This window comes from Kogia breviceps, chromosome 4 (assembly GCF_026419965.1).
Source record: "Kogia breviceps isolate mKogBre1 chromosome 4, mKogBre1 haplotype 1, whole genome shotgun sequence".
Classification (NCBI taxonomy): domain Eukaryota; kingdom Metazoa; phylum Chordata; class Mammalia; order Artiodactyla; family Physeteridae; genus Kogia; species Kogia breviceps.
This window is the reverse complement of record NC_081313.1, coordinates 130,837,647-130,858,726: the sequence shown is the minus strand read 5'-3', so window position 1 is coordinate 130,858,726 and position 21,080 is coordinate 130,837,647. Positions and strand designations below refer to the sequence as shown.

Here is a 21,080-nt window from a genome sequence, read left to right as displayed (position 1 = left end):
CAAGCTGGTTACCACTTGAAGTGACAGGCTCTTTGCCACCTTTGATCCCAGTGCAAAGCTGTGTTGGCACAAAGCAGGCTCAGAAACATTGGATGAATGAATGAATGAATGAATGAGCAAACGAACAAACAACTTGTGACAGGACCAAATATACCAAACAATCCAAATATCTTTAAAACAAACAAACAAACAAACAAACAAACTCTTCAGTCTAGTAAAATGAGATTTTTTGCAGAAAAATATTTTATTTTGTGGGGTAGTTTTCACAAAATCAGAGCTAGAATGGCCCTTAGAGAACATCTAATCTGTTCATTCTCAACTCTGGCTACACATGAACATCACATGAGACACTAAAAAATATCATAAGCCCGACCCCACACCTGGGATGGGGCCCAGGCACCTGTATTTTTAAAGCTCCCCATTATTAAGTCCCTTATCATAAGAGTGGTTCTAAGTCCCCTATTAAAGATGAAGAAATTGAGGCCTAGTCAAACTGAAATATTTTATTCAGGGTAAAAGAACTGAGACCAGAATCCAAGTGGGAATAGCACTATTTTTTTTAACATAATACAGAAAAAGTATTTCAAGAACTACAAAGCTTCATTTTAACTTTGAAACTGTTGGCCATTTTAAAAAACATGAGACTAGGCCAAAAAATCTATCAACATTTGAACTCTTCCTAGTGTATAGGCACTGTCATTGGTGAACAGACATAAAGGTTTTGCGGCACTTAGCAGGTTTTGCCTGAGAGATAAAAAAAAAAAAAAAATTAGGAGTATGGTTCCCATCTTTCCAGTTAACTGCCCTCCCTTAGCAATTGGTAACTCTTGTAGGTAGTTCCCTTAACTGGTATTGTGAAGGGCTTACAGTGGATGCACATAAAATGTTTGTTTTTGAACAAAAAGAGGCACATGTATAAAATTGATGGAACTGACTGGATATAAAATATGAATTATAGTATTTGCCATATTGCTCATCATGTTACACAGATAATACACATTTCAAACTATTTACTAAAATCAAATAGTTACATTTGGAAAATTACCTTTAATCGAATCATTTTCAGCTCTCATTATGTCAATGAGTGAACTCTCCAGTGAGTGCATGTCAAAAGTCCTGGGGCGATCCTGTAAACACAAACAGCCACAAACCACTTTTAAAACAGCATTTAATTATAAAAGAGGATAATAAGCTGTATTTGATGGGGACACATCAAGAAGTGGCAATTTTCCTTCCTCTCTGTATAAGGCACATTATTACTACATTTTATTTTTAATACTTCCAAAACACCAAAACCACAAAAGTTAGGTACCCAGGGCTCAGCAAAGATTGATTTGATTTCTAATAATAATTTCAATAAAAGTATAACTTTCATGAACAAAGCAAAAACAAACTAATTTTCATATGGTTAAGAATATTAAATAAATGTAAAAATAGAATTCATAATCTTTCTGTGTCACTTAAGATTGCAGTCATGTGGCAAAGCTTCCCAAACTTGTTCCAGCAGTAATCTACTAAGGTGGCATCTACATGTGCTATTCAGGATAGCTATATTTACTTATAAACCAAGATCTGAAAATAATCATCAAATGTCTGTAAGACCACTAAGTGGCAAAGTATTCTTGATTTTTCTGCCATTAAAGGAAAGACAGGGTGTGGAGAACGCTGCTGGTCTAAACCCCGGCTTAACGAAATGCACTTCATGAGTGGGTGAGGAATCTGAAAATATACCACCACCCCAACTGCTGGGGCATTCTTCAGGATAAAAAAGTACTAGAGATAACTAAAATTAAAGTTTAGCTTGATAGTGAAAAGTAGATGAAAAAGTTTTCAAATTAAATACTGAAGGGGAAGAAGTAATACATGTTTCTGACCCACCTTAAGAATAAACAAACACATAATACATATAAAGACCACAGCAAGGGTATTAAAGAAAAGGGGGCTTCCAAAGCCCTCTTTATTATATTTTCTCTCTCATTACTTTTTTTTTGTTGCGGTGCACAGGCTCCGGACGCGCAGGCTCAGCGGCCATGGCTCACGGGCCTAGCCGCTCCGCGGCATGTGGGATCCTCCCGGACCGGGGCACGAACCCGCGTCCCCCGCATCGGCAGGCGGACTCAACCACTGCGCCACCAGGGAAGCCCTCTCATTACTTTTTAACTCAAAGCTTTGGCTTTGTAAAAGGATTCGCCTCATTTTATACCTTATTTTTTGTTTTCCACACTTGTTGGGATCTCACTTTTCCACCTTCAAGCTTCTCTAGAACTTTAAGGTTGATAGGGCATGTCCTCTATCTTTTGATCATCCTGACATTTCTCCTTTGTCCTTCCATAACACTACTCACCCTGTACTATTATTATCCTTCCATGAAATAGGGACCACTCCTCCTGACCCCACCCACCACACAGATATCCAGTAATATTCACTGAATTGTTTTAGGATACAAACTTTTTTTTAGTTCTGCAACCTGAGGGGTACAAGGGCAGTTACACTGGGATATAATCCATATTTAAAATAGAGAGTATTACAGGTTTTTTCCCCCAGGGTGGTGGGGGATGAAGATGCGAGGGGAGTAGAGGCCTTAACATGCTCTTCGGCTCCAAACTGGTATGGCTCTTCCAGAATATCTTTCCCACTTTTCCTCCTGATCCTTTCCTCATTGTCCTCATCTGCTCAATACAGTCCATAGAGAGGCAGGAGGACAGGTGGCCAGAAGGAGAATTTCTAAGGTTAGTGTTCACAAAAAGGAAAAACTCTTCTGTTTTTATCCTTCCTCATCTCAAGCCTGATTTAATTTTGAATTAAATCAAAACTTTATTGTACATTCTTTCGGAAGCCAAGTGGATTTGAGGCATAACTGGAGAAACAAGTTAAGACAAAATTCCGCTATCTCATTCTACAGTAGCTGGATTTGTCCTCCCTCCAACAATCTATGCACCACACTCAAAAATCAGGCCAGCCACTATCTCTTCTCCACAACAAAACCAGTCTTGGAGACACTAATGCTCAGTGTCTGTTCCCTTGCCTATGTTCTCTGTCAGTTTCCCAAGGGTAGGAAGTATGTCTTACATCAATAGTTCCCAATGTTTGTAACTCCCAAAGGGTGATGCTGTGCCAAGATATCATCTCCTCAACCCACAGGACTGCCCAGAGGGCCTGATGTGGCAGGAACTCCCTGGCAGATGATTTCTATTTCTATATTATCATTTTCTATGCGTGCCACGATGTGAAACAGGTTGTGAAGCCTTGTTCCACATATCTGTATCACTGTGCCTCACACAGGGCCTGGCAGCTTAGAAAGCCTGCATGTTTCCTCAATTGAGGAATGAATGAATTCCTTCAAGTAATTTATTTTAAATGTTGAAAATATTTCTTTTCTCCTATTTCCTTATCTTGAGGTTTGTTTTTATACATGCCCTTTCCGGCTACAGAGTTGTAGGGGGGTTTTGGGGTCAAAATAACTGTAATGGTGGTGGGGAGAGATGGAAGAGGAGACCTCAGCCTTTTTTTTTTTTTTTAATGCAACTAAAGTAGTAAGCAACCTGTGAACTTCCAGAACTTGCATTTTGCCAATCACTGAATGACAACAGCACCCAAGAGAATCAGTCGATAAAGAATATTATACAGTGTTTCTGTTTGTTTTATGACAGCTGTTTCCAGTAAGTAAAGAAGCCTCCTTTTCACCTATAACTTAGTGAAGGCACTTCATACCGCCCCCCCAGCCTATTGCCTAGAATATAAAGATTTTTGCTAAAATAACCACTGACAAAAAAATAAAAAATAAAAAATAAAAAAATAAAAAAAAATAAATAAAATAACCACTGACTTCTAATTGGTACAGTACATTAAAACTAAAATCCTAAATGAATATTTAAATTTTCAGTGATGCTTTGTGGGATTAAAAAACAAACAAACAAAAAACCCTCTATCCTTTTTACACTTAAACTAGCTTTCCTTTCATTGTCACGATTTAATACAAGGATGATAAATAAATACCAATATACAAACTCTGATCAACTGGTACTGACTCTCAGATGCAATGTGTTGAGAAGAATTTTCAGGCTCTGAATGGAATTAGAAGAAAACAGTGTCTCAACAGACACTTGTAAGTGCAAGATACAGACCCAATGGCACAAGCACCACATTTTTGCCAACCCTGGTCTAATATGTACTCCTCACCACGATCCAACCTTATTCACAATTACAATTATTATAAACTACTTTACATTTGTATAACACTTTGTTTCTTATGATGCTATGGTAATTCAGAGTTCCAAGCCACATATTTTGTCAAGTAAACATTCTGTTCTCAGAGAGAACAAAGTTTACCATTCTTGATTACTCCCTCACTGACTTTTTTCTGTCTATTTTAAGCATCTAATTTTACAAAAAGGACCAAAATGTAAATGTCTGTGTCATTAAGAAGTAGCTAGAGGGCTACAGACACAAATAAACCCAAGGAATAAGAACAGCACAAACAATGTTGGTTTTCCGGCCCAAGAACCAAAGTGACAAGTCAAGAATGCTTTGATTTCTATATTTCATTCTTCGATTTTTCCTTTTTGGCTTGCTAATTGGGCCAAATATCATAACCACTTACCTATTTTCTAGAATCCATTTCCCAGAAAGTAAACTAACTATAAAATAGAAACCTTGTTAAGTGACAGCTCTTCTTGATTGAACTTGAGTTGATGATCAAAATATGAACATCAGCCTAAATCAGTGGAACCTAGCATTAGGCACTAGGAAGCCTGGAGTGTCATGTGAGCTTGGCATTTTCATCTTCTAGACCCTTTTCCCGACCCGAAAAAGGAAAGAGTTTGATTAGATCTCTAATATTCCTTTCCCAGAAACAAAATACACTTGTATTCTAGCTTTCCGTTATCCTAAGATAGTCTGTGCTCTTTCAAGATCTGCAGTTTAAATTATGATGAGTATGGAAGGAATCAAAGATGTGAACAAGAATGATTGATCAAAGTTTATCACTTCTTGCCCGCAAAAAGGTGTGGGGGGGTCAATGACTGATGAATAAGAAAATGAACTCTTATAGAGTCTTAAAAGGACAGTCACTGCGTTTTCATTATGCTAAACATAATGCAAAATAACAAGCATTTTCCAAAAAACTTACTTAAAACAATTTGTTGAAGGGGGTTGTCCTGATTTCCAATAAAAGTTCAAAGACTCTATTGTAGAACAAAAAAACACTCTATCTGCTTCAACCCACTGCTGCCAGTTTCTCCTGGCAGACTACAGAGATAGAAAGCAGAAAAGCAGAGCTACCCTTTATTGAGCATCTACTGAGTACCTGACATTATTCTAGGTACTTTTTAAATACTGTCTTAATTATTGTTCAAACCTCCTTTTAAGTTAGATTGTATTATTCTCATTTTAATGACAAAAACTAAGACTAGAGAAAATCCACAGTTTACTGCACAGGTTACTGCCTAGTTCAGCAGCTTAGTCAGGATGCAAGCCCAAGTGTCACTCCAAAGCAAATGGGCTGCCTTGGGTAAAGTAATGGTCATGGCAGTCAATAGACCACACTAATTAAGATATATATTAGAATAAATGAGATACTCTGTCTGCCATAAGGGTCCTAGGGGCAGGAATGTGCTGGCTAGTACCTGGCAAACAGTAGGCACTCAAATATGACTCGATAAATGAAAGAAAGAACAAAATGTATGTATAAGAGTAATATAGGATAATATCGGAGATACTAAAAACATAAGAAGAGATAAAGAAGCCTTATTCTTCCTTCTTCCTGTAGAGATGCCCAGATAGATGTGGTCCACAAATTAAAGACCTAACACAAATGCATCTCTAGGTTAACTATGGCCAACCACAGGAGCAGAAGCGGTAGTAACAGCAATAATAGCACCAGCAGCTAACGTTTAACAAGCTCTAATGCTTTACATGCATAATCTCATTTATTCCTCACAAAAATCCTATACAATTAAGTGTTATTATTCCATTTCACAGATGAAAAAACTGAAGCTTAGCATGATTAAGTAACTTTACCAACATCAGGTAATGGAGAAGGCAGAATTTGAACCCAGGCCTTCTGACTCTAGAACATGTAAGCTTAATAATCATGAATGAAAATAAAAGACCACCAATTATTTTCAAGGCTCAGCAAAGCAAACTTGATTACAATGTGTAGACCTCTTTTTATTTTGTAAAAATTAATTATATTTAATATATTGAGTTATAACTTGTTGGTTTCGGTTTCTGTCATCTCTACTTCACAGGACAATTTCTAAAGGAAAAACCACACAAGCCACTATGAAAATCAAAGTTGATAAAAATAACCTTCTGACAAAACAAATTAGTATTTCAAAGAGCAGGACCTGTCATTTTAATATACACCTGAATAATCCTGACTGCCACAGCAAAATAGGAAGACCTACATCAGCAAAGAACTGATGACACGTCTTTTTGTAACATCCCAGAGTAGCCACAAGAAGCATGTGAACCTATTGGGTCTATTACAATCAGGATGAACAACCAGATTGCAATTATGCCACAAACCAAAATTATCATTTTGTAGCTTTTAAAAAAAAATCCAGATGGATAATGTAAGCCAGTGTTTCTCATACTTAAGAGTATATCAGAATCATCTGGAGGTCCCGTCAAAACATAGTCTACTGGGTCAACCCGCCAAGTTTCTCATTCAGTAGGTCTGGGTAGGGTCCAAGAATTCACATTTCTAACAAGTTTCCAAGTGAAGACAGGGACCATACTTCGAGAACCACTGAGTTAAGCAATTCCATTCCACGGGTTAACTTCATTAGATACTTGGGGGTGTGAGTTGTAGCTTACATCCTGTTGACAGCTGTGATGCAGTACAGCTTAAATATTCTACATCAACCATTTTAAGGCTTCGTCGTTATGAAGAGAAGGGCTTTGCTCTCAAAACCCAAATCAAAGCCCTCTCTTCCAAGCTCTAAGATTCATAAGTTGGAAAAAAGATTACAATTCAGTTCAATTTCAACAGAACCATCACCTTGACCACTCCATTAATTGTTCCTGTCTTCTTATACTTGAGTTAGTATGTTTTAGCATTACTAGACCTGGTCTAAAACACAAAATGTACTTAACTGAACTTGCCCACATTATTAAGAACCAAAGCCAAAATTCAGCTACTCCCTTTACTCATTGCCTTCCTATAAAGACATACATTACTGTGAGCATCACTTCTCAGACTGCTAGGTATCTGTATCAGCTTATGGAAGTTTCTCTTTCCGGCTTAAACTTTCCCTGGTGAAGAAGGGAAAGGAAAATATTTTGGTTTGAAAGGCAAAGTCTATGCCAGTGTATCAGCTGCCAAAATAAATAGGAAGTTTGAGATGCCAGCAGAGCCCAAAATTAATCAAAGGTAACTCTGGGAGTTTTAATCCAAAATTTGCCAAAATGTAAATATTTTTCTTAGATTAAGTATTTAAGGCCACAGATATCAAAAGTTGGCAATATAGTCAGCTTTCAAGATTCCACTACCAGATGACCCTTCCATCCCTGTGCAGGCACAAGTCCCTTCTTCACCATATCCCCCTAGCACACTGACAGCACACATGATATTGACAAGTTCTGTTACAGCTATCCACCCCCTCTGCCACTGGATTGAGAGCTCCACTCATCTCCACAGCCACAGATTGCAGCAACTGTGCAGCGTACAGTAAGCCCCTCATCATCATTACCATCATCATTAAGGTGGCTAACATCTCCCTCCTGGCTCTGTTGTGTCTCAGATGAATGATGTATGATTTATGTACATTAGTTCCTCACAACCATCAAGTAAAGTGGATACAATTATCACCCCCATTTTAGGCAAATGAGTTCTGAGAAGTTAACTACTAGCCCTCAAAGTCACGAACTAAGTGGTGGAGTCTGACTTCAGAGCAGAAGCTCAGAAAAGTGGTCCATTTAAATGAGCTTTGTCATGACCTAGAAATTCCAATCTATCAACACCTGCAAGGTATGAAATCCTTCACTGTATACAGGGTCTGAATGCAGAGAACAAGTGTCAGAGGTTAAAGTGAAAGAGGTAATTACCTGAAGTAGGAGAAACCACATTTAATAGCATCTCATATTTCTTAGCAGGATCCCTCTTCAGTCAGTGCTTTCTCATTACGAGTGCTTTATAATGAGGCAAAGAGTCTTCCAGATCTTGGGCTACCAAGTGCTTCCTAATAGAATAATAAACTATAACAAAATGAATCAATGTCTTTGGGGTATTACCCTGACTGGATCAATAGCTCCATTTTCTTCCACATGAACTGATGAATCTGATCTCTCCAGAAAGCCTTTGACAAAATTTTCTTTTATCCTACCTTCACTAAATAAACCACATTCATGTTCACCATTAGAAATCCTTAAAGTGATAAATATTTCTTGTCACCACTTGACTGTATTAAAAACACAACTTGGCATTCTAGACTTGATTAGTCAGTTCCGAAATCAATAGACCCCTTCCTCTTGTTAACTATTTGTTCATTTTCACCTTGCCTGGTGGAGGGAAATAATTAAAATCTAGTCCAAGACCTGCGTTTAAATCACCACTTAAAACACAACTGATCTTGACACTGCATTGTCTCTGAACCTTGATTTCATCATGGATCGCACCTCCCTTATAAAACTGGGGTGCGGAGAAATGAGAAAAGGCCGCATCACACCCTCCAGTTAGGAGATCCTCTCAATAAACATTCTCTCTGCCCCTTCTCTCTCTGGTGAAATGGCAAAAGAGCCTGAAACTAACATATTAAATTAGGTATTGTTTGCATCTGAATAATTCAGCTGTTCTGTGCTATTTCCTGTAGCTCATTATCATAGAGAAACAAAAAAGGAGAAAAAAAGATATTTCCTACCTAATAAGCTATTCGGGGCAAGAGGTCATTAGTTCAGGAAAGTGGGAAGAGCTACTAAAAGTAGGCCCTACGGAATGAAGTCATTTAGACCCTCTGGCCATTCCTCTATCTTTGGCTGCTTATAGGCAGTCAGCAGTCCTCTGCTATACATCTGCTGGGCCTGATCAAGGTCTGGAGTCAGCAGAGAGAACAGTCACCCAAATACACCATCTTTATTCTTAAACTGAGGCTTGTATCCTGTAACCCATAACATCCATAATGTCTCTTCTCTTTCATGAGCCTTGACAGCAACGTCAAAAGGCAGTCTGTGCCCAGTGTCGGCCTCTGGGCCCTCACAGCTCCCCACCACCACATCCTTAGCTCTCCAGAGTCTCCTGAGCAGAAGGCACTTCTCAACACTCAGGTACAGAGCAAGAGGTCACCAGACTGTACAGTTCACGAGGAGGAGCATGTCTGCCTTGGTCATGTACTCCTAGCACACGGTCCATTGAAAGCATCAAACATTTGTGGGTTGAAAAAGAGCAAGAGATGGAAAAAAGTGTGATGCAGTCCAAAGGCCTGCAAAAGACCCCAAACCTTTAAATTCCCCTTCGGAAAAACAAAAACACATTAACAAACAAAAATACAACCAAAACGCTCTCAGTCCTGTCCTGTTCTCTCTCCTTTTGGAGATCCTTCCCCCAAGTCCACAGAAGCCTGAACCCAGGAGAAGGCTGAAATGAAGAGAGGAAAACTGAACAATCTCCTCCCAAATCTGTGGTCATCAGCTGATGTTCTGGTGTCTTGTTGGATCTCTTCTTTTTTTTTTTGACGGCCATGTGACCACCAGCACCCTTCTTGACCTAGAAGGCAGATGCGGCCAATAGTGGTTTCTTTAGAGATTAGCACCAGGTTGAGTGGTGAAACAGGCTGAGCAGGTACAACAGAAATGTGGGCCTTGCTTCAATTTCTCACTATCTTTCTTTAAAAAACAACTAGAAGATATTTTTGTATGTTTTTAAGGGGGAGAAAAAGACTATCTTTTAGAGACACATACTAAACCGTTTACAGATGAAATGATACAATACCTGGGAAATGCTTCAAAATAACATGAAAGCAGGAAGAGACAGGAAAATGGAGGAAAGAGGACTGTCCAGGAGCTCACCATTATTGGAAGACAGGTGACATGTATGTAACATGGAAGTTTGCTACACACTACTCTATTATTGATATGTTTAAATTTTTCCATAATAAGAAATGAAAAAGACTTGGGGGGGAAAAACTTTATCCAAAGAGGAAACAAACAAAAAAACCAGTTGGTCACTAAATTTTCCAGCAATGTTCAAGAAAATGGGAGCATCATCTGGGCTGATTCCCACTATAAGTACACTGAGTTATTAAAAAAATTATAGTTCAGCTTATAAAATTCTCCTTTAGAGTTAAACTCAAATTACCATACACCAGTTACACAATGGTTTTCACCTTTTAAGAATCTGTGCTATTTGCAAAATTTTGAATTAATATTTCTATTTGATGACTTTCTTATACCAACAGAATCTTTTGGAAGCCAAATATTAGGCATATTTCATTTTACTTCAAAAACACTGGACAAAAGAAATGTGAAAATGAAGGATCAGGGAAGTTGAGGAACTTGCCTTAGGTCACACAGCTAGTAAGTGGCAGAGCCATCGTTGAAACTCAGATCAACTCAGATCTGACTTCCATATAATAATTAGGAGGTTTTTCTGAGTCGCAACTGTTCTTACATTGTTTGGTTCTTTTTAAGGTTCTTACAGACAGTAAGGCTACAGCAGTTATTTTACTGACTAGCACCAGATGCATTCCTCAAAAACACCTGGGAAAACTATTATTAAAAGTATGTTGCATAACATTTAAATATAAATATGGCTTTAAATGTATAATACTGAGGAATTAACTATAACTTATTTTAGAGCCAAAAGAAAGCAATGATTGGGATATATCTGGTAAATATGAAGCAAATAGAAATTGCCCAATCTAAATACTCTACAATATGAAAAGTACTTTAGCTTAAGGCTTTAAACTTTAAAAATTCAGTTTGCAAACATGAGGGAGGACCTGTAAGTGACTGATGGAGTTTTTTTCCTTGACATGTAATGAGACCTAAATTCTGAGACCCACAGGCTAAAGTTTGCCATTTGTAGTACCATTTTGTCACAGAACTTAACAAAGCACATGTTGTGTACAGGTGTATATTTATAAATGTGACCATTAAGAAAATATTTGGAACTGTCATTTACACACTGTTTCTGTTATACCTAAAGTTGAACTTGTTAGTTTGCCTTGAAGTTTAAACAGCTCATGGATTAAAATGAAATGTAACTATTGGGCTAGCTGCTAATTTGTTTACAATGATTAAAAATGCATTTTCAGTATCATTCAAAGATTAGCACAGGTCAGAAATACATTATGAATCAAATCAAAACAATATTTATGAGATATCTACCTATGTCTAGTCCATAACATAGCAGGTGCTCAATAAATATATGCTAAATAAATTAATTAAAATATAAAAAACAGAACTTAATTCCAGGATAAAAGCTAAAATATATTCAATTCAAATCTATAGTACCTTTTCCTGTCTTTTAACCAACAAAATCATAAATTCTTCATTAAAGTACAGTCTCCTTCTAAGTGTCCATCGACAGATGAGTGGATAAAGAAGATGTGGCACATATATACAATGGAATATTACTCAGCCATAGAAAGAAATGAAATTGAGTTATTTGTAGTGAGGTGGATGGCCCTAGAGTCTGTCATACAGAGTAAACTAAGTCAGAAAGAGAAAAACAAATACCGTATGCTAGCACATATATGGAATCTAAAAAAAAAACCAAAAAATGGTTCTGAAGAACCTAGGGACAGGACAGGAATAACGACACAGATGTAGAGAATGGACTTGAGGACACAGGGAGGGGGAAGGGTAAGCTGGGATGAAGTGAGAGAGTGGCATGGACATATATATACACTACCAAATGTAAAACAGATGGCTAGAGGGAAGCAGCCGCATAGCACAGGGAGATCAGCTTGGTGCTCTGTGACCACCTAGAGGGGTGGGAGGGAGACGCAAGAGAGAGGAGATATGGAGATATATGTATATGTATAGCTGATTCACTTTGTTATAAAGCAGAAACTAACACACCATTGTAAAGCAATTATACTCCAATAAAGATGTTTTTTAAAAAAGTAGTTTCCTTTAATGTATATAAAAACAATCAAATGTTCTAAATTTCTTAAAAATAGGCAAAATCTTTCAAACTACTGAAAGATGCAGGCTGCCAATGCTAATAAAAGTTTAGGTATATAAACAATTATAAAACTTCTATTCAAGAGAACTGATAGGGCTTCCCTGATGGTGCAGTGGTTGAGAGTCCGCCTGCTGATGCAGGGAACACGGGTTCGTGCCCCGGTGCGGGAAGATACCACATGCCGTGAAGCGGCTGGGCCCGTGAGCCATGGCCGCTGAGCCTGTGCGTCCGGAGCCTGTGCTCCGCAACGGGTGAGGCCACAACAGTGAGAGGCCCGCATACCGCAAAAAAAAAAAAAAAAAAAGAGAGAACTGATAATTCTGCTAAATGTTTTATCTGTCCTGCGTTGCATCTAGCTTATTTAAAAGTAGTACTCTGAGAAGTGGAACATATATGATAAGATAAGCAAAACTAAGGACTGCTCAAAATCTTTCATAGATACCCAAGTTGTTGTAGTTATTTTAATTTCCTGATTTTACTCAATATTAGAGATTTTAATTTTATTTTAAATTAAACAAAAAAATGTAATGTAAGCTACCTAATACGGACACATACTTAAAGTACCTTACAATAACCCTTCACTGCTAAGTCTGTGCTCTCAAATTTAAGCGACTTTTTCAAGGTCACACAGCTAACTAGAGTTCGGATCAAACTTAAGTCTGTTTGGATCCAGGGTCTGTGCTTCAGTCTACTATATTTTTGGCCCACACAATAGCTTTTCTCAGTAATTATCCAAGTGTCAGCTTCAGAAACTGATTAAAAATAGGATCTATAGATCCTTTATCTTTCTATTGAGAATTTTCTGAAAACCTGAAAGTGTAACTCCTTCTGTTCCAATATTATACAATATGATAGAATCTGTGCTAACTTTGAAGTAAAAAATTCTATACTGCTATAAATTTATCATGGTGAAAATATACTTTAATTTCCACAAGAACAATTTTGTTTGAACAATTAAATACAAAATGACTTTTGTCAGGAAAAATTAAAATGAATGCTCATGTTACAAGCTCCCTGCCTTAAAGAGAAATATATTATCTCATCTGCAATGGGACCAAAAACTGAGGTAAAATATAGTGCTGAAAAAATGTGATAATGGAACCTCAAGCTTATTTTCCTTAATAGAAAGAGCAAAAAAGTCATAAGGAAAATAGATTTAGACTGTAAAATTCAAAATAGGCATATGTTAACTTTAAGACTACTTTTCCATTTCTTTCTCGTGAACACCAACAAAAATCACTCTCAAAAGCATAAACTCATGAACTAAATAGCATCTTTCTAGTTGCAACTAGCAACAAGCACATTCACTAGGCTTGCAATGACCAGGTTTTTCCTGAAAGATGTTGGAACAGTGTGTTGATCACATTCCATGGCTTCCCTGAAGACACATCAAAAAATATTCAAAAAACTACCCTGCTCAAGTTTCAATTCCATCAGAAAAGCAATTAAACCTAGTTAACAGGCTGTCTACAAAAAGTTATAAAATGGTATCTGGTAGCCTTTTCCCAAACTTTTCCAATAGTTCAATTCTGCTGGAGCCAGAACCATCCAACCCATACTTTACAGTTAAAAAAAAAAAAAAAAAAAAGAGTTTACCGTCTTCTAATATAGATAAATACAAAGTCAAAGAAAATGTTTCCTATATCCCTCTTGGGACTATATGAGAAAACAAAAAAAATGTAATAACGCTGCACTTTAGATAATTTTAATATTGATAATTCACCATGACTTTCAGACCTGAAGCGATGCAGTAACTTTCTGTTTTCAGATATAAGATGCCATATATAATTTTGAGGATCAATAAACTGAAAACACAAGGAGAGTTATTAAAGTAACATAAATTATTTGCCTAGTTAAGACAACTTAACAAATCCATGGTGACCAAGTAAGAGCAAATGGGCTCCAAATCCTAAAATGTCTCCCTATCAATCAAGTTTTAGGATCATCTTTGTAACAGATTTTGTCTCCCGCACCTTTCCTTTTTCTTTTCTTTCTTTTTTTTTTTTTTTCTTTTTGGTCTACTTCTTGGTTCTTAGCTAATGGAGATGGGGGTGTAACTGAGCTGAATCTAAGAGAGTACTAGGATATATAGCATACTATTCTCCTTTACATTCCTGTAAGGACAGAAGATCTAGGTACCCCTCCAAAGAACTGCTATATTCAAATTAATTATTGGCAGGTGCCCCAATATATTATTTGGTTTGGACATTAGGATTCCAGGATGTGATTGGCAGGATGGGTAGGATTTTTCTCCCCTTAATGTAAGGGTCAAATCATGCCTTTAGTCACATAAACATGGCCCTTGTTTCTTCATTTTGAAATTAAGACAATAAAACTAAGCCTCATAGGGTTGAGAAATCCTATACACGAAGTGAGATAACATATGTGAAAGCACCTGGCTCAGTACCTAGTATATGGTACGTACTAAAATCAAACAAAAAAATATTGATTTGAATATTATTTAATATTTTAAAGTTGATAAATATATTCTATTATTTTCCACTTTCAAAACTTTATAATCAGCTTTTGATCATCAGGTATCAATTATTCACTGTAAAAATTTTTCTCTCATCTTACATGCTTCCAGGAGGCATTTACCACGCCCCCATCTGTAACATGTCTATGTGAAAAGACACTGTAGTATAATGGTTAAAAGCCAAATCTCATGTGTGAATAGTAATAATAATAATAATAATTTCTACTTCATAGGATTGTTGAATGAATTAAATGAGTTAATACATGTAAAACACTTAGACTATCATAGGCATGTTAGCTATTATTAAATATATATTAGTTTAGTTGTATCTGAAAACTGGATTTCAGGCATGTTATCTGCATCCACATAATGAAAACTTTAAGCTAAGCAAAAATAACTTAGAAACAAATTTTAATACAAAGAAAATCCCAAAATATAAAGCCTGTCATATCAGTTATTTAGAGGATTATTCACATATTTGGAATCTTTGCTCATGCTCCATAAACATGGATAAAAGAGAAGGTTAAGATTGGCCCCCCAAATTAATTTAAAATGTCATCATGAATTTTAATTCACTGTATGTACCCAAACCTGCATTAAACAAATGTAAAAACCATTCTGATTCATTTCAAGTTAAAATAAACACTGCCCAGTATTAGTTACATTTCGGGTAAATTATTTCCTTTTAATATAATAATTCCATGCTAGCCTTTGATTGAATACCAATATTATAATATAGCCATGTAAATTCTATCCTGTAATTTCTGTGGTAAATTTTAAGATCTCTCTATAACACCTAAGGAATTCTTTCTAAAAGCAACGGAAATTAAATTACTAATCTATAAAATGTCTTTCCTAAGATTAATAGTGTTTAAGGTAATAAATTTAAATAAGACAGCAGTGTTTAGAAAAAATATGGACTGTGATTGCAACAGTTTAAATTTCACAGTAGCTTGCTTTAGAATCATAAGGAACTTAGGAATCACCCAGGTCACCACCACCCCCAATTTTATGAAGAAACTGAGGTTCCCCAAATGCTATGACACTGATAGGGCCAAGACCACAACCTAGGTGTCTGGGCTCCCAGTCAAATAAATATTTCTTCAAATCTTTCATATCAGATTTAACCAAGTAATTCATATCAACTCAAAACAGTATTTTTTGCCAAAGAATTATTCAAAAGAATAATTCTCTAAAACACACACACACACACACACACACAGAGAACTGCATTCATTTAAGTAAGCACCACGGTACTCAGTTTACTAACTTCTTATATTTTCAAAATCCTATTAGGAATTTCTTGTCATAAAGATTCTTTTCAAATCACTTATTTTTATTGTGACTTTCAACTCAACCCAATGCTTGCTCTCAGCTCCCCACCTCCCAACCTCTCTCTCTCTCTCTTCACTCTCTCACACACAGAAATACACACACTCTCCTAAAAATGGTGGGGATGGTGAACAGAAAGCAAGAACTTAGTTTCTAACCCTACCAAATTTGAGCCAGGTATATTGACTCATCCATTTTCCATCCTCAGCATAATAGACAACAATTCTAAGGGAAGAGTTAGTTTCTAACAGTATTCTTTAGTATCAATCTTAGTCTACTATTATTTCATACACCAGCTTAATCTCTAAGAAACCATCTGATTTAAAAAATTTCACATGTTAAACACATCCCATTAGCTCCATAAAAACATTAAAATGTGCATATACATATAGTTTATTCATTTTCTGAAATTTTTATTTTTTCCCAAAGCAAATCTAAAGTCAGTAAACTGAGAATGGAAAACAAACTATGAGGTCACATAAATTCATTCTGTCACTTTATAAGTAGCAAAATAAAAAAGTATTTTTAATCCTGAGCCAATCTTAACCCAGTTAAAATGTTGAGAATGCCGTCTTAGATTTTTTCAATTAGGAATATATAAATAATTCATAAAAGTTACCTTTGCATTAAATTTCCCTTAAATTTATGTTCAAAGGAATATCAAAACCAACTTTTTAAAAATAGACTTCATGGGATTGCCAATGTCTTCAACAGCCTTTCACCTGACCACTAAAGCATGATAATTGCTCTCTTCAGCTTGAGTAAAAACCCTTTCTAAAAACAAAAGCCAACAGCTTTTTTTATACCTGGGAAAAAAAATTATTAAAAAAAATTTTTTAAACTAGATTTCACCAAATATTTTAAGATACATCCTAATCATTATACCTGAATCCTTAGAGAAGGGATATTTAATTCCTTGGAATGACACAGGGTTCTCTTAGCAAAGTTCCCCTCTCTCTGAGCAAATTATTAATTAAAACAGATAATTCTACTTGTGCTGACATCATATATGGAGACACTGCAATTATTTTGAAATCTGTTTGAGCCTTTGCCGAAAGATCTCTAATATAACCCTCTAGATATAGCACATGTGTATGTGTACACATGTATGCAGCATTTTTTAATCCTTGCTTTTTAACCTAGAGTTTGTACTCTTATCAGCTGTGTGCTCTTGGGCAACTTATTATATCTTGCTGATACTCAATTTTTTCATCTCTAAAATGGGGATAATAATAGAACTTATCTTGTGGGGTTTGTTCTGAGGACTGATTCAATGTTAGCTTATAACCCATATACATTTCCTAAACACATATAAATGATCATACCCCCAAAGTCTATCAATTTAGTGGGGCATCTGATGTTCAATTAACTATGAAATTCCCTTTATCCTATGTCTATCAACTAGACTGGCTACTCATTAATTAAAAAACATGAAACAATGTGACTCTTGAAGAATAAGGATACACCAGTTGCAAGAAAGACAAGTGATCTTTGCCTGGGTCTATTTTTAGGAATGGTTTAATTATATACACCCCCAGTGTTAACACTGGAAAATAAACAAATGGATGAAAGGCATCATAAAAGAGTCACTCTGAGATCAACAGTTTCATAGTATTCAAAAATAAATGGGGATGAAGAAAATATTTAGATCATTTTTCTAGCAGTCCTTACTGACACAAGGCAGGCCAGAATTTGCAAAAAGGTTTAACAGGAATTGCCGAATTGATGAATTCAAACTGTTCAGACCGAGGGTTCAGAGAGGTTTCAGGTTTAAAATATAACCAGTGAGAAAACTATAATTCAATAGCTGGTTTTCAGTGAATCACTACCTTACAGTGGACAAAAATTAATTTGCGAGGTTATATAGTTATGCAAATGGGTACAAAATGCTCATCAGTTTCCACAATGAAATATATTTATATCTACATTATTTATTCTCACTTAAATAAGTAGGGAAAAACCAACCATGATTCTCTTGTCAGGCTAGAAAGGTATTATGGTTAATAATCATGACATCACTAGCTACCTGGTATTCATAATTATGCTAATTTATACGATTATCTAGGGGAAGATAACAATTAGAAATTTACCAAAAAAAAAAAAAAAAGCTGAATATTTTGTTCCAAATTATACTCCTCTCCTGCCAAAATAATGTCTGATAATTAACTCATTTTCTAAGAAGAGCTCTGATATGAATACATACAATTCAAACTCTCTTCGTTACATAGATATTACACCCTGCCGTTTCCTTATTTCATCTTAATCTATTAATGGAACATAATCTTACCGGAAAAGGAAAAATGTTGTCAGCCCTGTTCAAGCTATCTTCCATCCAGGATTTAGGAGCAAAGGCAGAGCTGGGGCGAGCGTACTTCTGGAGCTGAATATGATTGCTTGCAAAATTTTTCTTCAAAGGCGAGATGGAGTTCAGAGGCGTTATTCCTCCATTCAGCCCTCTGCGGTGATCTCGGCCTTGGGAACCTCCCCAGCCACCATATCCACCACCTCCTGGGCTCCAGGAAGAAGACGGTGTAGGAGAGGGACTCTGGTAGCTGCTCCATGGAGAGGGGGGCTTGTTAAGATTATTCGCCAAATGAGGCAGCTGGTTAAAAGCAGCATTTCTATGTGTGAAAGGTGGGGGATGGGGACTGGCAGGAGACCTCCTTTGCTGCTGATGCTGGCTGTGATGATGCTGGAAATGAGGGTGATGAGGGTGGTGCTGTGAGAGAGGCCCGATCTGAGGAGAGAAACTGCCTCCAAAGCCAGGGCTGACATGATGGGGAAAATTTTGAAACAACAGAGCACCGTTATTAGCCGAAGCAGCCGGGACCCCTCCCTGGTGAAAGAAACTTGCATCTTCATTGATGATTGTAGAGGAAGAAGGCGCTATCGCTGCTGACCAGTTACTGAAACCAGTAAGAGACGACGCGCTAGATGTCAAGGGTTGGGTTGAAGTACCTAGCCCCGTGGCTTCTTGATAATCAAACCCTGTCAACACTGGTGATTCGATTCTTATTTTCTCCTTCCCGTTGCCATTTTCTGAAGAATTGTCCCCTTGATTTTCTTCAGATTTTGCCTTCTCAGTTTCAGGCAGTATTCCAGCTTCCTGACCTGGACTGGGGGAGAGCTGCTGCTTTTCTAAAGGGTCTTGCTGTTCCTGTTGCTGACTTTTTGCCTTTTCTGATCCCAAGATCTCATCCTGAATGTTATGGGTAGCCGGAGCAGGAAAGAGCCAAGCTGACCCGGCACTGCTGCCATTGGCAGCTGTGTTATTATTTATAAAAGCAGCGGGGCTAGGGGTGGCATTTTGGTGATGGTGTGGAGGCTGCAGATGTGGATGGAATCTGACTGGAAAAGCAGATTTATTCCCAGTATTGCTTTGCACTAGCACTCCAAACCCGTAATCCCCCATTTATTATTTTTAGGCTCAGAATCTTATGATAAAAAAAACCCAACAACCTGATGTCTCACGCCTTTGTATCCTCTACCCCAAATTTAAGTTGCTTGTTTGAAATGTCTTATTTTTAGCTAGCTCAAAGATCGCAGCTTATCACCCTAAATAGTTCAGATTTGGAATTCTGGTCTCTGAAAGAAAAAAGAAAAAAACTAAAAAAAAAAAAAAAAATGTCTTAAAACATTGACATGAATCCAACTTATTCTAGGAGGGAGGGAATAAAAACGAAGAGGGTAAAAATCAAGTCTTTGGTTAGTAAAATAGGCGCTTTCTTTTTCCAAAGGAAAACGTACATGAATGACAAAAACACAGCTTCTCAAGCATCTATGGATGTAGAAGAATAAGCATTGCGCGGAGTAAAAATATATATATATATAATTTAACAATCACATATGGTCTTCTTCAGCAGTTTAGATTCACTCACATAAAAATTAGAATAGGGCTAAGGGGAGAATACGTTCTTTTCTTGGCAGCTTGGTTAAAAAAATCAGGAATAATTTAAGAACATTATATATTATATATTTATATATATAGATTATATTAGGTTATTTGGGGTGGGAGGCGAATTCCTGGTTGCGGGAGAGGAAATCAGCATTGACTAATGGAAAGATGATTGCAGGGAAGTTTCTGCTGTTCCTGGTCCTGTTTCTGATCTTTCACGGGGTGCAGTTTTGGCCTCTGGGGCTGTTCCTGAAGCTCTGGGTGCAGATCTTGCTGCGGTCGCTGCTCCTGGGGCTCCCCCCGGCCTCCTCTCCCCCATGAAATGGGTTGGAAACACCCGTTTCTCCCTCTTGGGGGTGTCGCGATCAGGACGGATTAGCGAGACTCGATGAGCACAAGCTGGCGGCCCCGGGGTGCGGGGACCAAGGGGGCGACCTGGAAGGTCCTGCGGTTTCGGCCTCTACCCCTCTCTGCGGCTCCGGGGTTTTTTTCCCTCATGGGACCCAGGGGCGGTTTGTTCAGTTCTCTCAGTTCGATTCTCCGCAGGGGGGAAAAAAGAGGAAAAACAGGAAAACCCCACCAGCGTAGTTACTCTAAAAGAGAAGGGCCTTCCCCCCTTTGCTCGCTCTCTCTCTTTTTTCCCCCAGATTTTTTTTAAAACTGTAATTTAGAAGGCTTTTGTTTCTCCTCACGGTTGCTGGGCCGTCGTCGCCGCCGCCGTCGCTTTACCCCGGTCCCGCAGTCCTCGCTGTCGTAGTTGCGGACTCCACCTGGCTCTTCTTCTCTCCTCCTTCCTCCTCTGCTGTCGCCGCTGCCGCCGCTGCCGCCGCCGCTGCCACCGCCTCGCGGTGCCCGGGTTCAGCAGCCGCGGCTGAGTCCTTCTCCTCAGGACCGAGCCGAGTGAAATGACAACCAGCTGGAAAGACCGAGAGACACTTCCGGTTCGAAGAGGGAGGGGTGGGTTAGGGCAGTTACCCCGCCCACCTGCCGAAAGGCCAGTCAGCTGCTAGAATTCAGATTAGACCACGCCCCTAGGCTTAGGCGCCCTCCCAGGAAGGTCGAAAAGTTATCTCGAGAGACGCCCCTTCCGTCTGCACCTCGCCCAGTGAGGCCTGGCGCCTGGAACCCGCTCCCCCGACCCAGAGTGAGCGCAACTAGTCGCCATCTTTAGTGTGGGCAAAGGACTCCTGCGCTGTTTATCTTTCCTAACCACGCTCTGCAGGAGGAGTATAGAGGGACGCGTGGAAGAG

At 37.9% G+C, this 21,080-nt stretch overlaps 1 protein-coding gene across 3 annotated transcripts in view; it reads right to left on the bottom strand.

The window, feature by feature from the left end:
- Positions 1–20,743, bottom strand: part of CPEB4 (cytoplasmic polyadenylation element binding protein 4) — a 60,390-nt gene extending 39,647 nt beyond the window's left edge. For all 3 annotated transcript variants that reach the window (XM_059061694.2, XM_059061695.2, XM_059061696.2), the window contains exons 1-2: positions 18,223–20,743; positions 1,046–1,127 (exon numbers count right to left, since the gene is read on the bottom strand). In XM_059061694.2, the coding sequence (XP_058917677.1) occupies positions 1,046–1,127; positions 18,223–19,347 (1,207 nt within the window). In that variant the 5' untranslated portion in view covers positions 19,348–20,743. The remainder of the gene's footprint in view (positions 1–1,045; positions 1,128–18,222) is intronic.
- Between the last annotated feature and the right edge of the window lie 337 nt (positions 20,744–21,080).